The 21,470-nt window shown below is 46.9% G+C and overlaps 1 protein-coding gene across 1 annotated transcript in view; it reads left to right on the forward strand.

Annotated features, from left to right (window-relative positions):
• The window catches only part of LOC138481555 (zinc finger protein 2-like), a 258,357-nt gene that overhangs the window by 189,051 nt on the left and 47,836 nt on the right, over positions 1-21,470 (forward strand). The window contains exon 7 of the mRNA XM_069613733.1: positions 3,748-3,858. Coding sequence (XP_069469834.1) covers positions 3,748-3,858 — 111 coding nt within the window. The remainder of the gene's footprint in view (positions 1-3,747; positions 3,859-21,470) is intronic.

The following is a 21,470-nucleotide window of genomic DNA, read 5'->3' on the forward strand; positions in this document are numbered from 1 at the left end:
TGCTGTTTTCAAAGCGCTGAAACCACAAAGAGCCATTGAATCAAAGAAGATCGTAGCTGCAGAAGTCCTTTTCCGAGTACTGCCGCAGGAGCCTGCCAGACGTCCTCCCTCTTGTCCCCATGACTGAGGTTCAGGAACCAGGGTCTGCTTGGCTGTATGATATGATATGATATCATATGATATGATTTTGTATCGCTCTCGTACACAAATGTTTCAGAGCGCGAAAGCAAGACAAAATTCCATCTGTAGCAATGCAGAATCCAGCTGGACCACTTTATCCAAACCAGAGATATTTTGGGAGCTTGGGGTACTTACCTTATTGCCTTAAGCCGTGCTTTCTCACTTGAGAAGGGCACTTGCTTAACTTTCTGAGTTGATTTCAACTCCCCTTGCACAGGCTTAACAGCTTGTGTTCCTTCAGTGATTTTCTTGAACTATCTGACTTTGTGAAAGACTTTATCCAAGAAGTGCATCAGAACTTTCGACTGCATTCAATTGCCTTTGGCTGTCCTGGCTCCTTAAAGGCACTCTTGGCATTGCTTGTCCCTTCATAAATTGTTATTTATTGAACACTTTTACTGCTGGGAAAGACTTAACTAGATTTCATTAGAGGATTCAAAATGTCTTCATGTTATGAGAAAGTATGTTCTAACTTTGCTATTTCCTTAACCCTTCCTTCCTGAAACCCAGAGTCTAAAAAGTATGCTGGTGTTTTAGCTGACGCCTTGGCCGAGATCAGTCTACCAAAGTTAACGGAAATACTTGAAGCCCCCCTCACAGTGGAGGAATTGGGGACCGTAATTGCTGAGCTTCCATCTGGCAAATCCCCGGGACTCGACGGGCTCCCAGGTAAATTTTACAAGAAATACAAGGGCACCCTAGCACCTAAACTGTTGGAGACCTATGAAGAAGCGTACAATAAGGGACAGTTGCTGGACAGCATGTCCGAATCTGTCATAATACCTATCCTCAAACCAGGGAAGTCGCCACTAGACTGTGCCTCCTATAGGCCGATTTCCCTGATTAACCAAGACTCCAAAATCCTGACAGCAGTGCTCGCCAATCGGCTTAAACGGGTGATACACATGCTGGTGCATCCGGACCAAACTGGCTATGTCCTGGGACGGAACACTACGTGGAATCTGAGAAGACTCCACCATGTGGTGGACCAGACGAATCACAGACTGGGCGAATGCACCATAGCGTCACAGGACGCTGTTAAAGCTTTCAATTCCGTGAATTGGGAGTGGTTGCTGATTGTTCTCACCCACTTTGGCATAGGGGAGGGGTTCCTCTGCTGGATTAGGCTGCTTTATGAAGACCCCCAGAGCAAGAGTGAAAACTGGGAGGCACATCTCAGAGGTCTGGAGGATTCACAGAGGCCCAAAGCAGGGGTGCCCACTATCACCGATGTTGTGCATAGTGGCCCTCAAACCGCTGGTGATCTTCCTCAGGGCCGAATATAGGGATACAGGGATAGACGTAGATGGAGTTACACACCAAACCTCGTTATATGCAGACGACATCCTCCTCTATGTGGGGAACCATATCTATCAGGAATAGCCCTCAACATGGATAAGTCCTCCTTATTCCCCTTGGCTGATCTGAGATGGGTCCCCCCGAACCAATTGCCAGACCTGGGACTCACATGGGCACCACGCTCTTTCCGCTATCTGGGGATAGAGGTGCATCACGATATCACTGACACACACAAATTCAATACACAGGTAGCCGTCAATAAGACACAGAAAGCCATGGACTTCTGGAAGACACTCCTAATTGGAATGATAGGGTGGGCCGCCCTGCTGAAGATGACGGTATTGCCACGCATGCTATGCTACTTCACAAACATCCCACATGATATACCCAAGGCATTCTTTACACAGTTGAACACAATGGCACGGGCGTTCCTGTGGGGTGGGGGAGGAACAGGATTGCCCTGAATACTCTGCAAAGACACTACAAAGCAGGAGGCATCAGATTGCCGAACTTTGAATGATATTACCTTGCAGGACAATTGCAATCTGTGGTGAGATGGCTAATGGGATGAAACATCAATAGACCTGCTGCTCTTCCAGCCGGCATTGAGACAGTACTACCTGAGAGAAATGATATGGATAGACAAGTCCCTCACCAGGACCCTACCCAATATGGTCAAACTGGGCCTGATCCGGTGGAAAAAGGCTTGGAAAATCCAGGGGGTGCATGACCCCAGCTCCGTGCAGATCCCCCTCGCGGGATTTGCTGGCGCGGGCACTGGAACCCTCGCAACATACCAGACCCACTGGGAAGCCAAGGGTGTAGCTCAGATTGGAGACCTGTGGAAAGAAAGACAATGGGTGGAATTCCAAACTTTGACAGAGAAGCATGACATACACAGTGGCCAATTTATACTACACAACAGCACGGTTCAGACAATCAAGAAGAGATGGCCGGAATTGCCAGAGGAAGAGGATACAAAGGGAATGCTGGATGCGTGGTACGATTTATCAAGGGGACATATGGTCTCCAGACTTTATGAACAGCTACTGAAAACCAACAATGAGCGGGAACTGCAAACGAGAGAACTTTGGGAAGGGGAGCTCCAGAGGCCCTTCACCGACCAGGAATGGTCCAGAGTCCTGCGATACCCGAAGAAAGTGTCTAGGAATGCAAGATTTAGACAAGCGCAGCTTTACCTCATGCATAGACCATACCTCACACCCGGTAGAATGTCCATGATTCACCAACTTTATTGACTTTGTAAAGTGATTCCAAAGTTTGCTTGACTGTTACAAACAATTGACTTTTTAAAGAATGCTTAACTAAAACGTATATGTAAATAAATATATATTTGACTGAAACCTTGAGAGTGCAAGTGTTACTTGGTTACTTGTATTAACTGATTTCATCTGTACAGCTCACATTTACCCCTCTTTTGAAAGGCCTGGCTGTTCAGTCACACTACCAACTTGTGTAGTACAGACCTATACCAAAATGTGGGTTACCTAATACCAAGCAGATAAGTCTTGTGTAGTCTCACACAGTGTGACTGCACCAATTCCTACCTAACAGTAACCATCTGGAACGGCCCTATAAATTGCTTTAGTGACTGAGCATGTGCCATCAGGTGGTCTGCAATCCCTACTAAACTCACAAAACACGCACATGCTCATGAGTTGGTACACTGATGGAATGCATGCCCCTATGAGTGGGACCTTCTTATCAGGGTCATATAATATAATGTAGCCCTTATCTGGTTCCCTGTTTTTTTCAATTACCTTTGTTTATATCCTGTGCATTGCATGGGACTCTCTCATTCGAATTTGCACTGCACTTGTAGTGGTACTTTTATGTTGTGCAGTTGAAATAGAATAGGTTCTAAAGCAAAGTAATAGTATCCATGTAGCAAAACCTTAACTCATAATCATAGTGTAGTGTGCCTTACCCAACTATGAGAGTGAGTTACGTTTTTCCTACACAGGCACTATTTAGATGTGATAAGACTTTTCATCAAAGGCTGTTCAAATAGCCTTCCCTGTTTTGTGATAATTACCGTATTGACAAGGTGATTAGGTTTTTTCCAACTTGGTTGCCCTTCTTGCATATTGGGAATCTAAAGGACTGCACTCAGATCCCTTGCATTAGAGTTTGCCATTTGCCAAAATTGTAAGTGAACGATCACAAGGTTACGTTGTTCCTCTGCACCGCATAGGTTTCCATCCCAATGAAACATATGTCTGCAATTATAATGTATTTTCATAACAGGACATGAAGTTACTTCACCAGTTGCATCAATCTGTATTAATGAAGAAGGAGAGACTTATGCCATTCGTATCGAAGACTATCATACAAGAGGCAGCATTAGCAGTACAGAAGGTGAGTTAATCGCTCTGTTCTTCTACATAAGCCACATATATGATATCTAAGTGAAAAGTTTGAGGAACTGCTTCAATGTTGTCACCCCTTATTTTACTATGCGACTGGTTTCATATTTGTGGTAAAGCTGGGGATGTTTTGCATATTCTTTGCAATAGATTTGTGTCTATTGGAACTTGTGCTGAAGGAACGAGTGTACACTTTGGTAATTGGGTAGCTGCAACTTTTGAAGAGAAACATAATACATTTGTGCCAGCTCTAAAGGAGGATGGGGGTGGGGCGGAATGCAACAGCAATATATTATGTTGTTTGGATATAGATCCTTTGGGTCATCTGCCTGGAAAGGGTTGAACATTTTCACCCCTTCAAAAGATTATCACACAAGAAAAGAAGGGAAGGTTCACACAATGAATCTATAAAAAGGCATTCTTTATATATCAGAAAGCCATGCTTAGGATTTAGCTACAAAACATACAAGTATGTACACAGAATAGGGATATAAATACTGAAAGTGGGCTCACAGGACCAGAGAATTTTCAAACAGTTCACAGAAGTCCAACTGGAATATTCGTAAGGCACAGAAGCCCTAGAAACAGTTGCCTTTTCGATTCCAATGTTAAGTCTATGGGTGAAAGGAAACCATTGGCCAATGTTATTCTGTGAAGGTAAGGAAAGGGTCACATTGAGGCCCAGATGGGAATTTGGACCCAAAGAAAATAACAGGAGGGATCAGAGAGCTCACCAGAGGCAGTCCAGCACACGCGTTGGACTCACCAACCCCTTCAGATGGGAGATTGCAGAGATGAGTGATGGTGTAGGGAACTGTGCTCTAAGAGGAGTTTCCCTACCTAAAACCAAAAACGAAGGATCTGTCTGTGTCAGGATGTTAGAAATCAAAAACCACCCTTGTGATATGATAGGTTATTTATTACGCGCTTAATACCCAGAGGTTTCTAAGCGTGGACCTGGGGATCGAACCTGTGTTGCTCCGGAACGTGCTCCTTCCAAGGCGAGCATGTTGCCCCTGAGCTATCCTCCCAAGACTGACTGTGTACAAAGGTTCTATCCTGACCCTCACCCTACAAACCAAATAATAAAGTGAGAAGGAAAATGTCTTTAACCTGGTATTTGCAAAAAGTGTTCATCAATAAAAATAGAACAGCTCCAACATAAAAGTTCTCCAAGGTAACAGAACCTTCGTTCCTGAGGGTGGTTCCCTTCCCCTGGATTCTTCAATGGTATGGCAATCTTTCTTGGTCTAACAGTTATGTGTGTCTTCGTTGGCCCACAACAAACATGTTAGTCACAAAGCTGCCTCGTAATTCCTTCTTTGAAAAAGTTCCTTCAAAAAGTTCCTTCTTTGTTCAACAAATACTGTCTTTTCTTGGGACCGCTTGTAGCTTTGCAATTGACTGGTATACTCTCCTGCCAGGACTTCTTGTTTTTATATATTTATAACAGTTCCTCTTTACATCCAAAATTGCATAAATCTTCCTTGATTCGGTATCTCTAGTTATTGCAATGTTCACTTTAAGTTTTCCCCTTATCTGCATTCCATGCACTCATATATTGCTGGGGGTTGTATTTGTACTCTGCCTTTTCGACTCGCAGGCTCTTATTGTTTCTGTCTCTGCAGTTTTACAATGTTCAAACTGTGTTTGGCGCGGTCGCCACAACGTCCTGGGATGCCCACTTTGCTTGGGTTGACTCACCGGCTCTGTGTGGCATCATCGGTCCTGTTCACGTAAGCGGCGTAGCTTGGCTGCCTGCTTTCCACTCAGGACTGCTTCAACATCTCCCCGCCTTCTCTCTCAACTCAGCTTCTGCATGCCTGCTTTCCTTCAGGTCGCAGTGAGTGTAACGTTGCCTCCTCCAGCTGCCGAAATGCCCAGGAATCTTCTTGTAGTTCCTGGCATATCTGCGACCCATTCTGCTATCGCAACGTTACTCTTCCTCTTTGCTGGCGAGCCCCTTGGCTCTGCCACACCGGCTAGTTCCTCCAGCTTCCAAATGCCTCTGAGGGAGTTGAAATATCATTTTCTGAACAGCCACACTCCATAGTTTTCCATTTTTAAATGTCCAGCACACAGGTGCTTTCTGAAAACAACTAGCCCGCTCTTTGAGCTTGATGCTCCTTCTGCTCTGCATTATTTCCTTCATCCTGCTCGTCCCTGTACTTAGGTGGTTTTGTGAATTCGAGTCCATTTATGTCAACTGATGCATAGTACTTGGAAGGTATCCCTCAATGGTTCCTTATGAAAAAACAGTTCTATAAGGGGAACTAAAACTGTAAAAGTTATTCATGGAGCTATTACTTTTTAGACCAGGGATGGGAGTTTGGCCTAAAGGGTGTTGGGGAAAAGGTTTCTCTATTTTGCTTAAAGGGGGAACAAATGCATGGTAATAGGCCATTAGGGTATTGGATATCAGGGGGGCTTTTTCATGGGCAAATGGGCATGGTTAAGTCAGTTGTCAATACGCCTGACCCTCACTTAGGAGGGCCAAACGGCACTCCGCTCAGCACCCCTCAAATTAAATAACTTTGTTTACGATACAATAGTTTATTTATATAGAGCCTATACACAATGTGTTTCAAAGCTCGACTGCAAGGGAGGGAACAAGGGAAAATACAAGGACATTCTTACAGGCCATGAACAACAAGAATGTGAAATTAACTATCGTACGCGGCCTGGCGACATTTCAGATCGTGCAAGAGCTAAAACACAGATAGGAAGGAAATGGGAAACAGACAGGCGACTACCGTACTAGGCCCGACTACATTTGTGGTAGAGCTGGAGGGGAGGTAGGGACAAGTTAAGGGAGGGGCGGAGGAGACAAACATTTGTTGCTATCATACTAGATCTAGGGACAATTCTGATAGAGTAAGTGCATAGAAAAAAGTACGGGAGGGCGGGTAGAGAGAGGGAGAAGGGAGAGGAGGAGAAAACAAATAAAACAGTGAGGGGGGAAAAAAGAAAAAAAAAAAAATATATATATATATATATATATATATATATTAGTTCTGAGACTTGTGGAATCTGCTTAGATCACATGCTATGCATAGGCTGACATCTAGTGGGATCTGTGGAGTATTACAGTTGTTATTTTCGAAATTCGGACAAAGGGAACGTCGACAGGGCGTGCCAGTAATATTATCACTAGTGTGACGTCCACTGTACCCATGGTCCTTCACGCATCGAGGTCCCTCAGATTGTTTTTTTCCGCCATCGTAGACGGACACAAAAAAGCAGAATTCTCTTTCTGCCAACGCCTTTGATTATTATAATTACTGATAGTCTTTCTTCCTATCCTTTATATTCGATCACTGATTTTCGATTTCACTTCGTCAACGGTGAAGGAAGACAATCGTTGGAGACGACTTTTCGACTAATCCGTTTGCCCCGGGAGGGCCGCACTGGGCTTCGGCCCACGCAGTAGGGGGAGGAGGACATTGAGAATGTATTTGCCCCTTTTCCTACATTACATTTGCCAAGCTGCCATGACATGTTATCATGGATAGAACCCCTTTTAAGTTCTGCCCAAGTTGTAAGAAAAAATTCCTGTGGGTCGACAAGCACCTGGTGTGCAACCTTTGCCTCCCACGAGATCACGTTGAGGGGAACTGTCGAGCCTGCAGGCTCTTCAAACAGAAAACGTTGATGGACCGTAGGACGAAACGCTGGGCCCACCACGCCATGCAGGGCGAAGCCACCATGGACGTGGAGGGGACCTTCAGCGATCGCAGCGCCGCTGCCATTTTTGACGACGAAAGCGAGACGTTAGTTTGCCAAGTGCAAACCCCCAACCCCACCAGAGAGGCCAGCGGCCCTGTTATGGGGGATGATACCCAGCGGCATCAGCGCTCACACAACCCCTACTTCTAAACACATACCCAAGGCCCAAGAAGGGCCACACAACGTCTAGGGAGAGGTCCGCAAGTTCACTGTCCTCTGGGCATTCGAGATCCCGTTCGCCACATGACAGTCCCCGACTGTTGAAAGACAGCACAGACATTGTGAATAAACCCACACCCGAACGTCGAACGTCAGCTGACGTGGCGTTGCGCCACTCCACTTCTGAGGTTCGACGTTCTTAGTACAGTTGGGACTAGCCCACTTAGGTGCTTATCAAGGGAAAGGAGTCTAAGAAGCACTCTTCCAAGAAGCCTCATAGAGATAGGTCACTTTCCACATCCAAAGATAGGGATTACCAGTCTCACAAGGGTTCTCAAACTCACAAGGATTCACTTCCTTCTGAAGAAGATTCCTTACCAGGCCCCCAGACTTCGACACTAGGCCCTATGTCCATTCCAAGCTCAGCCCAATGGACATGTGAAAACATAATAGGGTCATGAGGAGGAGGATAACCTTTATTGGGAATTTATTTGAGAAAAACCTAGAAGCTTTCCAAAGCATCCAGAACACTCCTCCTACTACAGCTGCCTCTGGCTCTCAAGCCACTGTAAAGCTCTCAAGCCACTGTAAATGCCCTACTTCTCAACCTCCCTGTAAGAGGTCTCGTCCAGACACCCTGGATATTCCATCCCAGGTTGACCCTCCCTACATTGATCTCTACGACAGACTGTGAGGATGATGCAGTAGATACTTATACAGCTAAAGAGGGCACGGAAGAAAACTATGGGGACGAAGAAGCAGATATGTACAATATAGCCTCCCTGTGGCTGATTCGCCCATTGACAACCAGCCCCTTGTAAATGACATGCTCAGCACTTCCAGATCAAAACACAAGAGACTCAGCAGGACAAAGATTTTGTTGAGGATATGATAGGTTATTTATAATGTGCTTAATACCCAGAGGTTTCTAAGCCCGGACCGGGGATCGAACCTGTTTTGCTCCGCGTCGTCTTGTTTCCAAGGCAAGCGCGTTGACCCTGAGCTAGTCTATCCTGGGGGATAAAAGGCAGTTACACAGTTTATTCCAATCCTGCAATCCGTCCAGAGAAGGATCCAGCCTTCCCTGGAGACACCAAACCAAACACGTGCGGTTAACCCACGTATTGAGAAACTCTTTCACTCAGCACCCACAGACGCCCTGTATATCAGGGGCCAGCTTAGACCAGACTCTTTGTTAGTGACAACCACCAGAAAGAGAGCCAGTACTCCATTAGCTTCCTCTGAGGCACCACCTGACAAAGAAAGCAAACTCCCTACACCATGGGCAGGAAAGTAGCCTCTTCTGCTGCTTTTCAGGCTAGGATAGCTAACAATACTACTCTCTTGTCTAGTTACAATCGTCATAAGTGAGACCAGGTGTCTGCACTACTATCTTCAGCCCCAGAGCCCCTAGGAACACAGTTGGCCCAGCTAGTAGCAGAGGGCAGAGCAGTCTCTAGCTGCATCCTAAAAAATTATTTAGATGCCGATGATAAAGCGGGAAGAATGATTGCGGAAGGCACTATTATTAAGCGCCATGTTTGGCTTCGCCAATCCGGATTCAAGCAGGAGACTCGAGCAAAACTGCTAAATATGCCTGACGAGCCCAACATCCTCTTTGGAAAGGCAGTAGAGGACGCACTCAAGTCTGCGAAAGAAGAGTACGATACTCTGAAGTCCTTGGGACAACTTACAGATAAACCCTCTAGCCAAAGAGGGAGTAGTAATTTTTGTCGCTTCAGAGGACGAAATTCCCAGAGGGGCAAAGCGTATGGTCAAAGCCAAGGGGCATCCTGGGGTAACAATCAAGGCCAAGCCTCACAGGGTTACCACAGGGGACAGCGCTGATCTCGCAGCCGGGGGAGGTCCTCCACCTTTAGAGGTGGAGCAATACCTCCAAAACAGTGACTACCCGCTTCAGGTGCCCTCCCATGCCTCTCCAGTAGGAGGGCGTATTTCAAACTTCACCCAAGCATGCGAGGTGATCACCTCAGAAAAAATGGGTGATATCCACGTGGCGGGTGGGTACTGTGTGGAAATAATCCAGCGACCCCAGAACCATCCCCTGCGCCAAAAGACACACTTGGAGTAAGAACAACGCATCCTTCTCGAGGCGATCACAACGCTGCTCCTAAAGGACACCATAGAGGTCGTCCTGGCGAACCAGGTAAACAAGGGTGTTTTTTCAACCTACTTCCTTGTGCTAAAGAAAGATCTAACAATGCGCCAGGTATTAGACCCACGCCCTGCAAACAAATATGCCAAGCCACAAAAATGACGCATGACTACGCTACAAGAAGTAATCCCTCTGCTTAACTGGTGGGACTACATGGCAACTCTGGATATGAAAGGTGCTCATTTTCATATTTCAATGTTCCCAGCGCACAGAAAATTCTTGCGATTCAAGATAGCAAACCAGCACTACCAATTCAAAGTGCTACCCTTCGGCATAGCTTTTGCTCCAAGGGTATTCACAAAGGTACTGGCGGTAGTGGTAGCGCACCTGCGCAGGGAGTCAATCCCAGAGTACCCTTACCTGGACGACTGGCTGATTACAGGGGAAAACTCCCCAAATTTGCAGGACAAACATTCATAAATCTTCTCTTTCAATTGGGCTTCTCAATGAACGAGAAAAGATCAAGCCTAGTGCCAAGCACAACCAAACAGTTCCTAGGAGCTGTAATAGACACAAGGGACGCTTTTAGTCTTCCCCTCAGAGGAGAGAGTCCAAAATAGTTACTGCAAATAACACATTATCAGGCTGGTCGCCATATAAGCGTACGCAAAGCTATGCGATTGCTATGCATGATGGCTTCTTGCATTTACCTGGTGCCGCATCCACACCTGTGTATGCGTCCCATGCAAGAGTGGTTGGCGAAACAGTGGTCTCAGGCAAGAGGTCAGTGGGACGCTCTAGTGGTAGTTTCGCCAACACTAGTTCAAAATCTGTTAAGGGGCAAACCCTTCCACGATCCAGAGGTGCAAGCTATAGTGACGACAGACGCCTCGCTTGCCGGGTGGGGGGGCTCTTCACCTTCATCACACGGCTCAGGGTCTGTGGACTCATGCCACGGCACAGTAACATCAACCTGTTAGAACTGCTGGCAGTATTCAAGGCCCTTCAGGCATTCGATATACAGCTAACAAACCTGTCGATACAAATCCTCACCGACAGCACAACAGCTCTGTTCTACATCAACAAACAGGCAAACAGGGGGGCACACATTCTCCAAATCTGTCCAAGCTAGCACAACAGATTTGGAAATGGGCGCTCAAACTGAAGATATTCCTATCCTCACAACACGTTCCAGGGGAACTCAATACGTTAGCAGACTAAGCAGAGATCCCTTACCAGAGGAACACGAATGGCAACTAAACACAGAAGTTGTAGATCACCTCTTCTCTCAATGGGGTTACCCCATGTTAGACTTGTTCGCTAGAAGCGAAAACAAGCAATGCCCAAACTTCGCGTCCAGGTTCCCACAAACAGGCTCCAGGGGGAACGCCCTTGGATGAACTGGTCAGGGAGGTTTGCTTATGCTTTTCCACTGACTCCTCTCATGAACAAGGTGGTGAACAAGATTCACAGGGAACAAGTGACGCTCATCCTAGTTGCTCCCATGTATCCATGGTATCCACATCTGCGCAAACTGGCGATGTGCGATCCCATCAAACTCCTGTGCCAGACCTATCTACTCACTCGGCATGGGGGAACAACAGTGCACACTTAACCTCAGTCTATGAACTTGGCAGCGTGGCTCTTGAAGTCATAGAGTTTGGACATCTTAACCTGCCACAGAGGTGTATGGATATCCTAAAGGAAGCAAGAAAACCTAACACTAGGCACTGTTATTTCGGCAAGTGGAGGCTATTTGTAGTTTAGTGCCAGTCAAATAAAACCCATAAAATGTATTCCATCACACATTCTAAATTATATGCTCCACTTGCTAGATTCACTGTTAGTCTTCAACTCTATAAAGGTCCACCTTGCGGCTTTATCGATTTACACCACCTCCCACAATAAAGTATCATGGTGGAAGGTACAGATCATTAAAGCATTCATGGAGGGAGTGAAACGACTACACCCTCCCATTTCTAACCCACTGCCGGGATGGGATCTCAATGTAGTACTCGCAAAGCTCATGGGGACCCCTTCGAGCCTATGCATAAGTGAAGTCTTAAGCACCTGACCTACAAGACTGCCTTCGTAGTGGCCATTACTTCCATAAGAAGAGTTAGTGAATTACAAGCATTGTCAGTGCAGGATCCTTTCTTTATCATACACAAGGACAGACTGTTTTTACGCACTCATCCTAGGTTTCCTCCTAAGTTCATCTCTAAATTTCACGTAAACCAGTCCATTGAGCTACCGGCCTTCTTCCAGAACCCCACCAGCTTAGCTGAGGTTAAACTCCACACACTAGATGTAAGGAGGGCGGTCCTTTACTATGTAAACAAGACCAGACCGCTGAGGAAAACCGATCAACTGTTTGTCTCCATCGGCAGAGAAGGAGACCGTGTTTCCAAGAATGCCATCTCCAGATTGATAGTCAGATGTATACAACTGTACTATTCTTTATCAAACAAGATACTGCCTTTCATGCCAAGAGCTCACTCCAAAAGGAGCACAGGAGCCACTCTGGCTTTCATTGCAAATGTCCCCCTGGACAGCATTTGCAAAGCAGCTACATGGAGCTCAGTACACACTTTCACTCAGCACTACTGCATTGACACCCATTCCAAGACAGATACACAGGTGGGTCAAGTAGTTCTAAAGCATCTGTTTACCAATGAACCTTCTCACAACCCACCACCTTCTGCGAACACTGCTGTGATTTAAGCAGATTCCACAAGCTTCAGAAGGGATACATTACTCACCATAATCTTATTTCTGATGTTTGTATCTGCTTAGATTCACATGCGCCCACTCTTTCTGCCCTTGGAGATAAGATGCATGGATGCTTTTTGAGCTTGTCTGATTACATATCTACTTGTATACACCTGTACTCACGCTACACTTCATGCTACCTCATGTCAGAAACAAAACAATCTCGGGGACCTTGACACGTGAAAGACCATGGGTACAGTGGACGTCACACTAGGGATAGTATTACTGGCATGCCCTGTCGATGTCCCTTTTCGAATTTCGAAAACAACAACTGTAATACTCTGCAGCTTCCACTAGATGTCCGCATATGCACAGAATGTGAATCTAAGCAGATACAAGCATCAGAAATACGATTATGGTGAGTATTGTATCCCATATACTCCATTTAACATGGTGTCTGTAGCCAGGATGGCCACCGTGCACCCAGCGTCACCGCCGCAGCCGGGCACTTTAATACGCAACGCCCCATTGCCAGGTTTGGTGGTGCCGCACCACTGATATCCGCCGCAGGCCTGGGCTTTATTCATGGGTGCTCCTCATGTTTATGGGGAGCACTGCCGCCACCCGGTCCTCATCTGACACTACACAGCGCTCTCCAGTGAGAAAGGGAAGTGCCATGTGATTGCCACTGGATATGCCCATTCACAGGTGGGCTCGTGCTCAGTCGCTGGGCCGCTCCAGTCTACGCAGCGCGGCTGAAAAGGCTTTGTGGGAGCCCCTTGCTGCTGGTGAAAGCCCCGGGCCTCTCCGGGCAAAAGTGACCCGGCAGGGACATTTCGTCTACCCCTCCCTCTGCTGCTGCTGTTCGTGCCAGGTCACCCTTGACATACACGGCCTAGCTAGAAAGGACCTCCAGTTGGTCTCCCATATCACCAGGACAACCTAAGGCTGCATCTGGCAGACTCAGCCCGAGTTAAGTCTCTGTGGGCCCTCTCCGTGCTCCTGCTAGATTGGAAGCAGTGAAGAGTGAGAACAGGAGCAACTTTCGCAGTTCTTAACCATAAAAAGGAAGTCGGCTGCTCGCCAAGTCAGGGTTTGCACTTGCCTTGCACTTTATAAAGACTGTATATATTTTTTAGGAACTCTTTTTAGCTTTTTAAACTTTTATATGCCGCTGTTTAGTAATAAGTGTTATTAAAAGGTGTTAGTAATCGGTGTGTGTTGTGCCTTCGCCTTATCTATACAAAACATAAAACTGCTGCTGTACTGGAGCTGGTTGAATAACTTCTGATCATTAAAAAGTGGCTGAAATAAGATTTGAGTTGGGCCTCAATTCTTTAGAGAATCGTGCGGTTTGGCGATACTTTACACTCGATTGAAATCCCTCAGCAGCTTCTTTCTATGAAGATTTTCATGCAATCTGTATTTCCAGTAATGAGGCATGTTTATTGAACTGAGCGATCTTTGTATTTATTTTATTTATTTTTTACATTTGTAAAGCACCTAAACCCGGGGGCATCTAAGCGCTGTTGTGAACCTGTTACAGCTATACTTGCAGGAAAAAAAATGCATTATGACAGGTCTGTAGCAGGAGTCACATGAGTGCTTCTCAGAGGTTGAGTGCTCAGAAAGGTCAGTGTTTTAGGCGAAGAGCCAGGTTTTTAAGAAAGCCCACTGAGATTCTTCTGCTCTTAGCGAGGGAGGAAGGGAGTTTCAATGAGTGGCAGCTAGGGCTGGGGATTGGCAGTGTGATGCAGTGAGCGTGGGCTGACCTTACTGGTCTGAGAGTGTTGGCTCTGATGATTCTTTGCACCAGGTACTCTGGCGCTTTAATAGAAATGTATTTGTGCGTAATATTAAGGATTTTGAAGATGATCCTTTCCTGGATAGGTAACTAATGCACCTTCTTTCTTGCTGCTAAGCCTTCGTGTGATGCTTTCTCGGGATGTTGAGTGCTGAGCGTAGCGCATTGTTTTGAATTACTTGCATTTTGCTAATTTGCTCTTCTATGTGCCTATAAAGGGTGTTGCAATAATCGAGTCTTGCTCCAGTTACTGCTGAATTGTGTGGCTGCATTAAAGGGATGGTCTAGTAAAAAATGTTATTTAAAAAATAGATAGGCCACATAAAAAAAAATATACTGGCATCCTCCGTTTTAAAACTTCCTATGTAAAATTTTGAGCTATTCAAGCTCAAAATTCGAAAAAGCAAGCACAGGGGCGCAGCCATTTTGTGAAATGGAGGCCCTCCTGTGCTGGCTTTTGCTTTTGCGGCACTAATGAAGGAAAAGCCAGCCAGCTGTAGTAAACAAAGTCTACCGCTGGGTGGCTTTCCCTTCATTAGTGCCGGGACTCTGAGGACGCGGACTGGAGACCAGAGCAGGAAAGCTGTAGCTGAATCTCGGTAAGTGCTATTTATTTTTTTTACAAAAAATAAGGACTAGCTGCGCGTTTTTTTCTAGTTTTCCGGGCTGGAGGAGCCCGGAAAACTTAGAAATAAAACCGCAGCTTTAAAAACGTTGTATTTATGTTTGCGGTCGCTTTTGAAGCGACCGCAAACATAAATACAACGTTATTGTGTTGGAAAACGCTGCGGTTTTAAAACCGCAGCATTTTCCAACACAACCGCGTTGTGTCTGCCTGAATCTGCTTTACCATTTGGGGCTCGGGGAGCCCGAGAGCCCCAAATGGAAAAGCAGTTTCAGGCAGACACTACGCGGCATTGCGGAAAACAACCGCGTTGTGTCTGCCTGAATCTGCTTTCCTATTTGGGGCTCTCGGGCTCCCCACGGGGAGCCCGAGAGCCCCAAATGGGAAAGCAGATTTAGGCAGACAACGCAGCATTTAGCATTTCCCATTTGGGGCTCTCGGGCTCCCCACGGGGAGCCCGAGAGCCCCAAATGGGAAATTAGCTGCAGGTAGAAACACTACGCGGCATGTAAACATAACCGCGTGTGTTTCTGCCTGCTGCGGCTTTCACTTTGAGACCCAAAGTGATAGCCACAGCAGGCAGAAACACACGCGGTTGTGTTGGAAAACGCTGCGGTTTTAAAACCGCAGCGTTTTCCAACACAATAATGTTGTATTTATGTTTGCGGTCGCTTCAAAAGCGACCGCAAACATAAATACGTTTTTAAAGCTGCAGTTTTATTTCTAAGTTTTCCGGGCTCCTCCAGCCCGGAAAACTTAGAAAAAAAACCGCAGCTAGTGCTTATTTTTTGTAAAAAAAATAAATAGCACTTACCGAGATTCAGCTGCAGCCTTCCTGCTCTGGTCTCCGGTCCGCGTCCTCCGAGTCCCGGCACTAATGAAGGGAAAGCCACCCAGCGGTAGACTTTGTTTACTACAGCTGACTGGCTTTTCCTTCATTAGTGCCGCAAAAGCAAAAGCCAGCACAGGAGGGCCTCCATTTCACAAAATGGCTGCGCCCCTGTGCTTGCTTTTTCGAATTTTGAGCTTGAATAGCTCAAAATTTTACATAGGAAGTTTTAAAACGGAGGAAGCTAGTATTTCTTTTTTTATGTGGCCTATCTATTTTTTAAATAATTTTTTTTTACTAGACCATCCCTTTAAGGAGTTTGGCAGTGAAGGCTGCTGAGGATGCGATTGCGTCAACTCGTTTTGTGAGGAAGAGTGTGGAATCTAGGTGCACTCCAAGAGTTTTAACCAAAGCTGAGACTGGGATCTTTATGCTGTTGATCAGGAAGGATGAGTAATGGGGGGAAAGCTTCTTTAGCATTGCTGGAGATCCTACTATGAGGATCTCAGTCTTGTTTTATCGTTCAAACAAAGATGATTTGTGGCCATCCAAGCCTGGTGTCACGCCGACCACACGATCTAGTGTTCTCCCTGCAAGGTCACGCCCCTCCCCGCACACAACTTCCATCCGTCCTGTTACCCGACATACACAATCTGGCACACGTACCCCTCACTTCCGTCACAGCAGGTCACAGCATGTTAGGACCGGCGTTTACCGCCCTTCACGTCTGTGGCAACTGAACTGGAGGTTGTCTCCACATCGCATCGGCTTGCGCCGTTTGCGGAGAACCGCGCGTCACTGCGCGCCACGGATCCTGTGATTCCCTGTCTCCTAGCAACGACGCAACGCTTCTGTTCCACACACATCACGTGACTTCTGCCGGTTGGATAAAGGATGCCCGGAAACAGAAAGCGTTGCTTCACAGCTGTCTCACCAGGGTTACGTGTCGCTCGTTCTATGGTTTAAGGATTACTGGAACTGCTTTCGACTACGTTTTGCTTCACGGATTGTCTTGTGCTTGCTCCCATAAATTGCTACGGACCTCGGATCACCTGTTACCTGACCAAGCTTTGTTTCACGGATTGTCTTGTGCTTGCTCCCATAAACTGCTACGGACTTCGGATCACCTGTTGCCTGACCCTGCTTTGTTTCACGGATTGCCTACGCTCTCATTCTACGGACCACGTGTCACTCTGAATCTTTGGTCCCACGCTAGGTGTTCACCTATCCCTGCCTCCTGCTTTGGCTTTTCGGTTTGGGGTCCTGTTCCTTTTCCATCGTCTGGGTCTACCTCACGCTCACAGGTAAACAGTATTCTTATACCCTTTCTGCTTCGTTGTCCTGCCCTGATTATAACTGCATTACAACTTTTCAGCGCTCCAGGGGTTCTTCCGGCTGTCCCTCAACCCGGGCTAGACGGACTTAAAGACCATACAGACAGTATTTCTGGTGTGGTCTGTGTGGTACTTGAGGACGGAGGGGTTGTTCATACTCTGCACGACCATCAAGTCTGTAACACCTGGCTTGTTAAGTAGATTCTGTTGATTGAGCGTGTGTCCTCTTCATAGTTCCCTGACAAGGGAAGGAGGATTTGGGTGTCATCGGCATAGTTGGTGTAGGTCATACTGATGACATCCATGAGGTCAAAGAGGGGTTAGTTAAATATATTATAGAGGGTCGGGGAGACGCAGGAAGCTTGCGGGACACCACAAGGAATGGGTGCGGGAGGAGGGTGCTGGCCACTTCTGAGAATACTCTCATGGATCTTCCTTCTAGGAATGAGGCTATTCAGGTCATGGCTTCTTGGGAGAAGTTGACGGTGGCGGCATAGGATTTTGGTCCAGCAGGTCGAAAGTGGCCGATAGGACGAGGGGAAGGGCTGTCTTTCCTTCGTCTCAACCTGTCAAGCCGATTTCTTTTATCTAACAGTGCAGGTTTGGTGCCCGTCCTGGCGGAACCCATATTGGCGCTTTTCTTGGACTTGGTTGGCTTCCAGGCAGGGCTGAATTTTGTTGTATGCTGCCCTGTCCAAGATCTTTAGGAGAAAAAGGACTGTGGTGATCGGGCAGTATTTATTCAAAGCTTTTGGGTCTGGGGATGGATTTTGTTTTTAGAAGAGGGGATGTCCCATGATTCTTTCAGACTGCGGTGTACAAGGTTAGATGAGAAGGAGGCATTAATGAATCTGGTGATGAATGAGACTAGGAGGTCAGAGCAGTCTTTTATGATGGTCGCAGGGCAGATTTCCCCTTTACACCTTGACAGTTTCAGATTTCTGAGGATGTTAGCAGTTTCTTCTTCAGAGACCTCTCTAAAGTGAAAAGTCATTGGAAGTGGGCTGGTGGTACAGGGACACCAGGGATATGGGGATGTTGGCTTTGATTAGATCGTGTTTCCGAGATATGTTCTGCTGTAGGAAACGTATTTTAGTCCTCAAATCAGACTGAATGCTTGAACACCATAACTCATCTTTCGTGATGGTTGTAGGAAGAGAGGCAGGCGTTTCCAGCTCCCTGAGAATACAGAAGATTTTCTGGGAGTTAGAGCTGGCATTATTAATTATGGTATTGCAGGCAGTCAATTTGGTTGCAATGATGGCGAGTTTGTATTCTCTTGCAATCTTATTAAAAGCAGTTTTCGGAGTATTGGCTGGCGTCTTTTTCCAAGTGGTTTCTGCCAACCGTTTTTTGGCGTGTAGGGCCTGGAGGTCTGGGGTGAACCAGGCGTTAATGTGACCCAATGGTTTGGCTTTCCGCAGAGCCAGAAGGGCTACTGAGTCCCCTGCCTTCATCAGGGTGTGCGTGTAGATGTCTGCTAGTACCCTCTGGTCTGCTGAATCGATGTGCTCCAACCGGAGGGGAGTAAGATGAGGGGCGATTCTTTGGTCATCTTTCGAGCGCTACGTGACCAGGTTGACGGTAGAGCCTGTGGTGCATGTAAGTGACATTTGGACAGTGGGAATGTGAAGGACAGGATATGATGGTCCGACTAAGGGCATGGAGTGTTGGCGGAGAGAGTGATCTGACTATTGAGGTACTCCGCCCAGGCCAGGGTTCTGCCTTTGTTGTGTGTCGGGCTGTCGGTGTTTGAAACCAAGGTCAGAGAGGGTATTTGCTATGGCAGTAGCATTATGGTCTGAGGGATCATAGAGCCCTAGGTTTAGGTCTCCTATAATTATAGATTTGGAGGTAGGCTTGATGTTGCCTCCCACTACTTGGAGTGGGTCTTCAAAGGAAGCTGAGGGACCTGGTGTGTGGTAGAAGATGTGGATAGAGATGGAGTCTGTAGGTGAGGTTGAGAGTATGACAGAGCAACTCGCAGTTCTCCGTCCTAGCAATAATAGAAGGCCTTATCTGTAGGGTATCTTTGAAGATAAGGGCAACCCTTCCGTCTCTAGCATCTGTCCTATCACTTCTAAGGATGGCAAGGCTGCCAGCTATTGCTAGGGATAGGGCTGGACCGGAAGCTTGATGTAGGCAAGTTTCTGTGATGGCTAGCATGTCCAGGTTTTTGGACGTGATCAAGTCATTGATGTTGGGCAGGGATAGATCTTGCATTTATGAAGGTGCCTTTTGAGAAGGGGTAGGTCTAGCTATCAGGTGGGTGGAGTGTGGATACCTGTGTTGGCAGCATGCCATTGGTGCTATTAGGTTTGCTGACGGTGGGAGCGTACAAAGTTGGTCTGTTGATAGTCTTGGTGTGTTGGATATTATCTTGGGTAAGTTAACCATCATGCTGCTTACTGTCTTGAGGGTGGACTGACTTTTGGGGGGAGTCTTATGTAGGTCATACACCAGCTGTCAGCTGCAGGTTATTCTGCGGTCTAAAGATAGTTGTACTTTAGTCACCATTAGTCTCAGTATAGCATGTGTTTGTGTGCCTAACTTGTTATTTCTAACAAGCCCCTTGTTAGGATTTCTTGATGGAGTTATGCTTTCTCCAACTTTTAGGCATCTACTCTTTACTGAAGCAACACATAGCACCTTCTGTGCAGTGTTGTGAGAAGCCCCTAAACGCTTCTCTTTCCCTGTTTCTTTATTTTTCCCGGGTAACTCTTGCAGTTACTAGGGCAGGAGTTTTATTCTATCTGTGTTTTACTTTTGCAAGATCAGCACACACCACCTTGTGTGTGGTGCTGAAGGGATACAGTGCGTCCCTTTACTCGCATCTCCAGTAACCTTTCGTTACTGTGACAAACAAGCCCATCTGTTCAGGTTGGTGGCAGTGTACCTTTTACACAATGTTTTCTGTATTTTTCATGGTAGGCTGTAGTCGCTGCTCCAATGATGGTACATAGGGGACCCCCTACCCAAAATGGAGGCCCTACTTTTTAAAAGCCTGAATAAGGTGGCTTGTCCTTTCTGATACCTTCTTCTACCGTGCTAGATGGGGAGGATCCTCTTGTCCCTTTGTCTTCTCTGGCTTTCCCTTGGAAAGCCAGCAAAGGGCATTGTGGGGGGAGGTCAACCACAACTCCTAAGCCTCTCGCTCTGCAATGTGCCTGGCTAAAACCAGTTCAAACTGTGAGGCTCACTGTCCCCATTGGACAGCCATCTCCAAGTTTGAATGGTGCATGGGACAGGATTGGTGGACTCTGCCGGTGTTCCTGGATATATTCTGAGGTCCTGGAGCAGAAACTAAAATTGACCACTGGAACAGAAGTATCCGAAAAGGAGAACAAAGCAAGATAGCTTCCAATGACCGCCAGAGCCTATTGAGTCGCTGCTTCTGGCCTGACCTCGCTACTCCAATCAACAGGGAAGATCTGAAGATGTCTAACTCCCATAGACTGGTGGGCCTAACTATTCTTGAGATTAATTACAATTTGCACTATCGCCTGAAGAGCTGCAACCCCCCCCTCCCAACCCCAGGGCCTGCAAACTCCTAATACCCGAGGTCCTGTGCTGCATTGCTGTGCATAATCTTCAGAAGCGTGGTTTCGCCTGAAACTATGTGGGCATTTTTCTAAGCCTGCAATAACTCGAGCCATCTTCGGAAAGTCCCCTCACCCAGAGGCAAGGACCGATAAACAGAGAAGAGTTGACCGCCACAACAAACATCTGCTTTTCGAACCTGCATAAGGCACCAACAAGCCAGAATAGTGGAGATCAATTGCTGGACGTCCCTCTGCTTGAGTGCTGTCGCCAGATCCACCAAGGTCACTGTCTCCCCATCACCAGGGCTGAGCCGTCCACGCAATTCAGGCCGAAGCTTCAATTGATGTGACGGAGGACTCTAGCGAGGGCAGTAATAGTATCCTTAGTGACACCGAAGGCGAGCAGGGTTCGTCGGAACCTCAAGTGCGGGCCCCCGACACCAATTAACATGCCGGCGGCTCTGTGAGAGACGACACCCAGCGCCCATAGCACCACACGTCCAAAAACATTAAGCACAAACCCCACAGCCGACATTCAACGAAATCGTCGAGCGTCAAGACCCACACAGTGTCAGCGGAAAAAGCCTCAAGATCTTCCCTGTCCTCTGGGCCATCGCTTAAGCTTTCGCCTTAACGACAGGCCTCCGAAACTGGACTCCAAGGTCAGCTGGGACAAAGCGCACAAAAAGGCCCTCCTTTCGCGCACCGAAACAGGTGGTGAAAGGCACTTCAGCCCCCCCCAAACAAATGCAGAGAA

Source organism: Ambystoma mexicanum, chromosome 5p (genome assembly GCF_040938575.1).
Source record: "Ambystoma mexicanum isolate Mex_15411 chromosome 5p, UKY_AmexF1_1, whole genome shotgun sequence".
NCBI lineage: Eukaryota > Metazoa > Chordata > Amphibia > Caudata > Ambystomatidae > Ambystoma > Ambystoma mexicanum.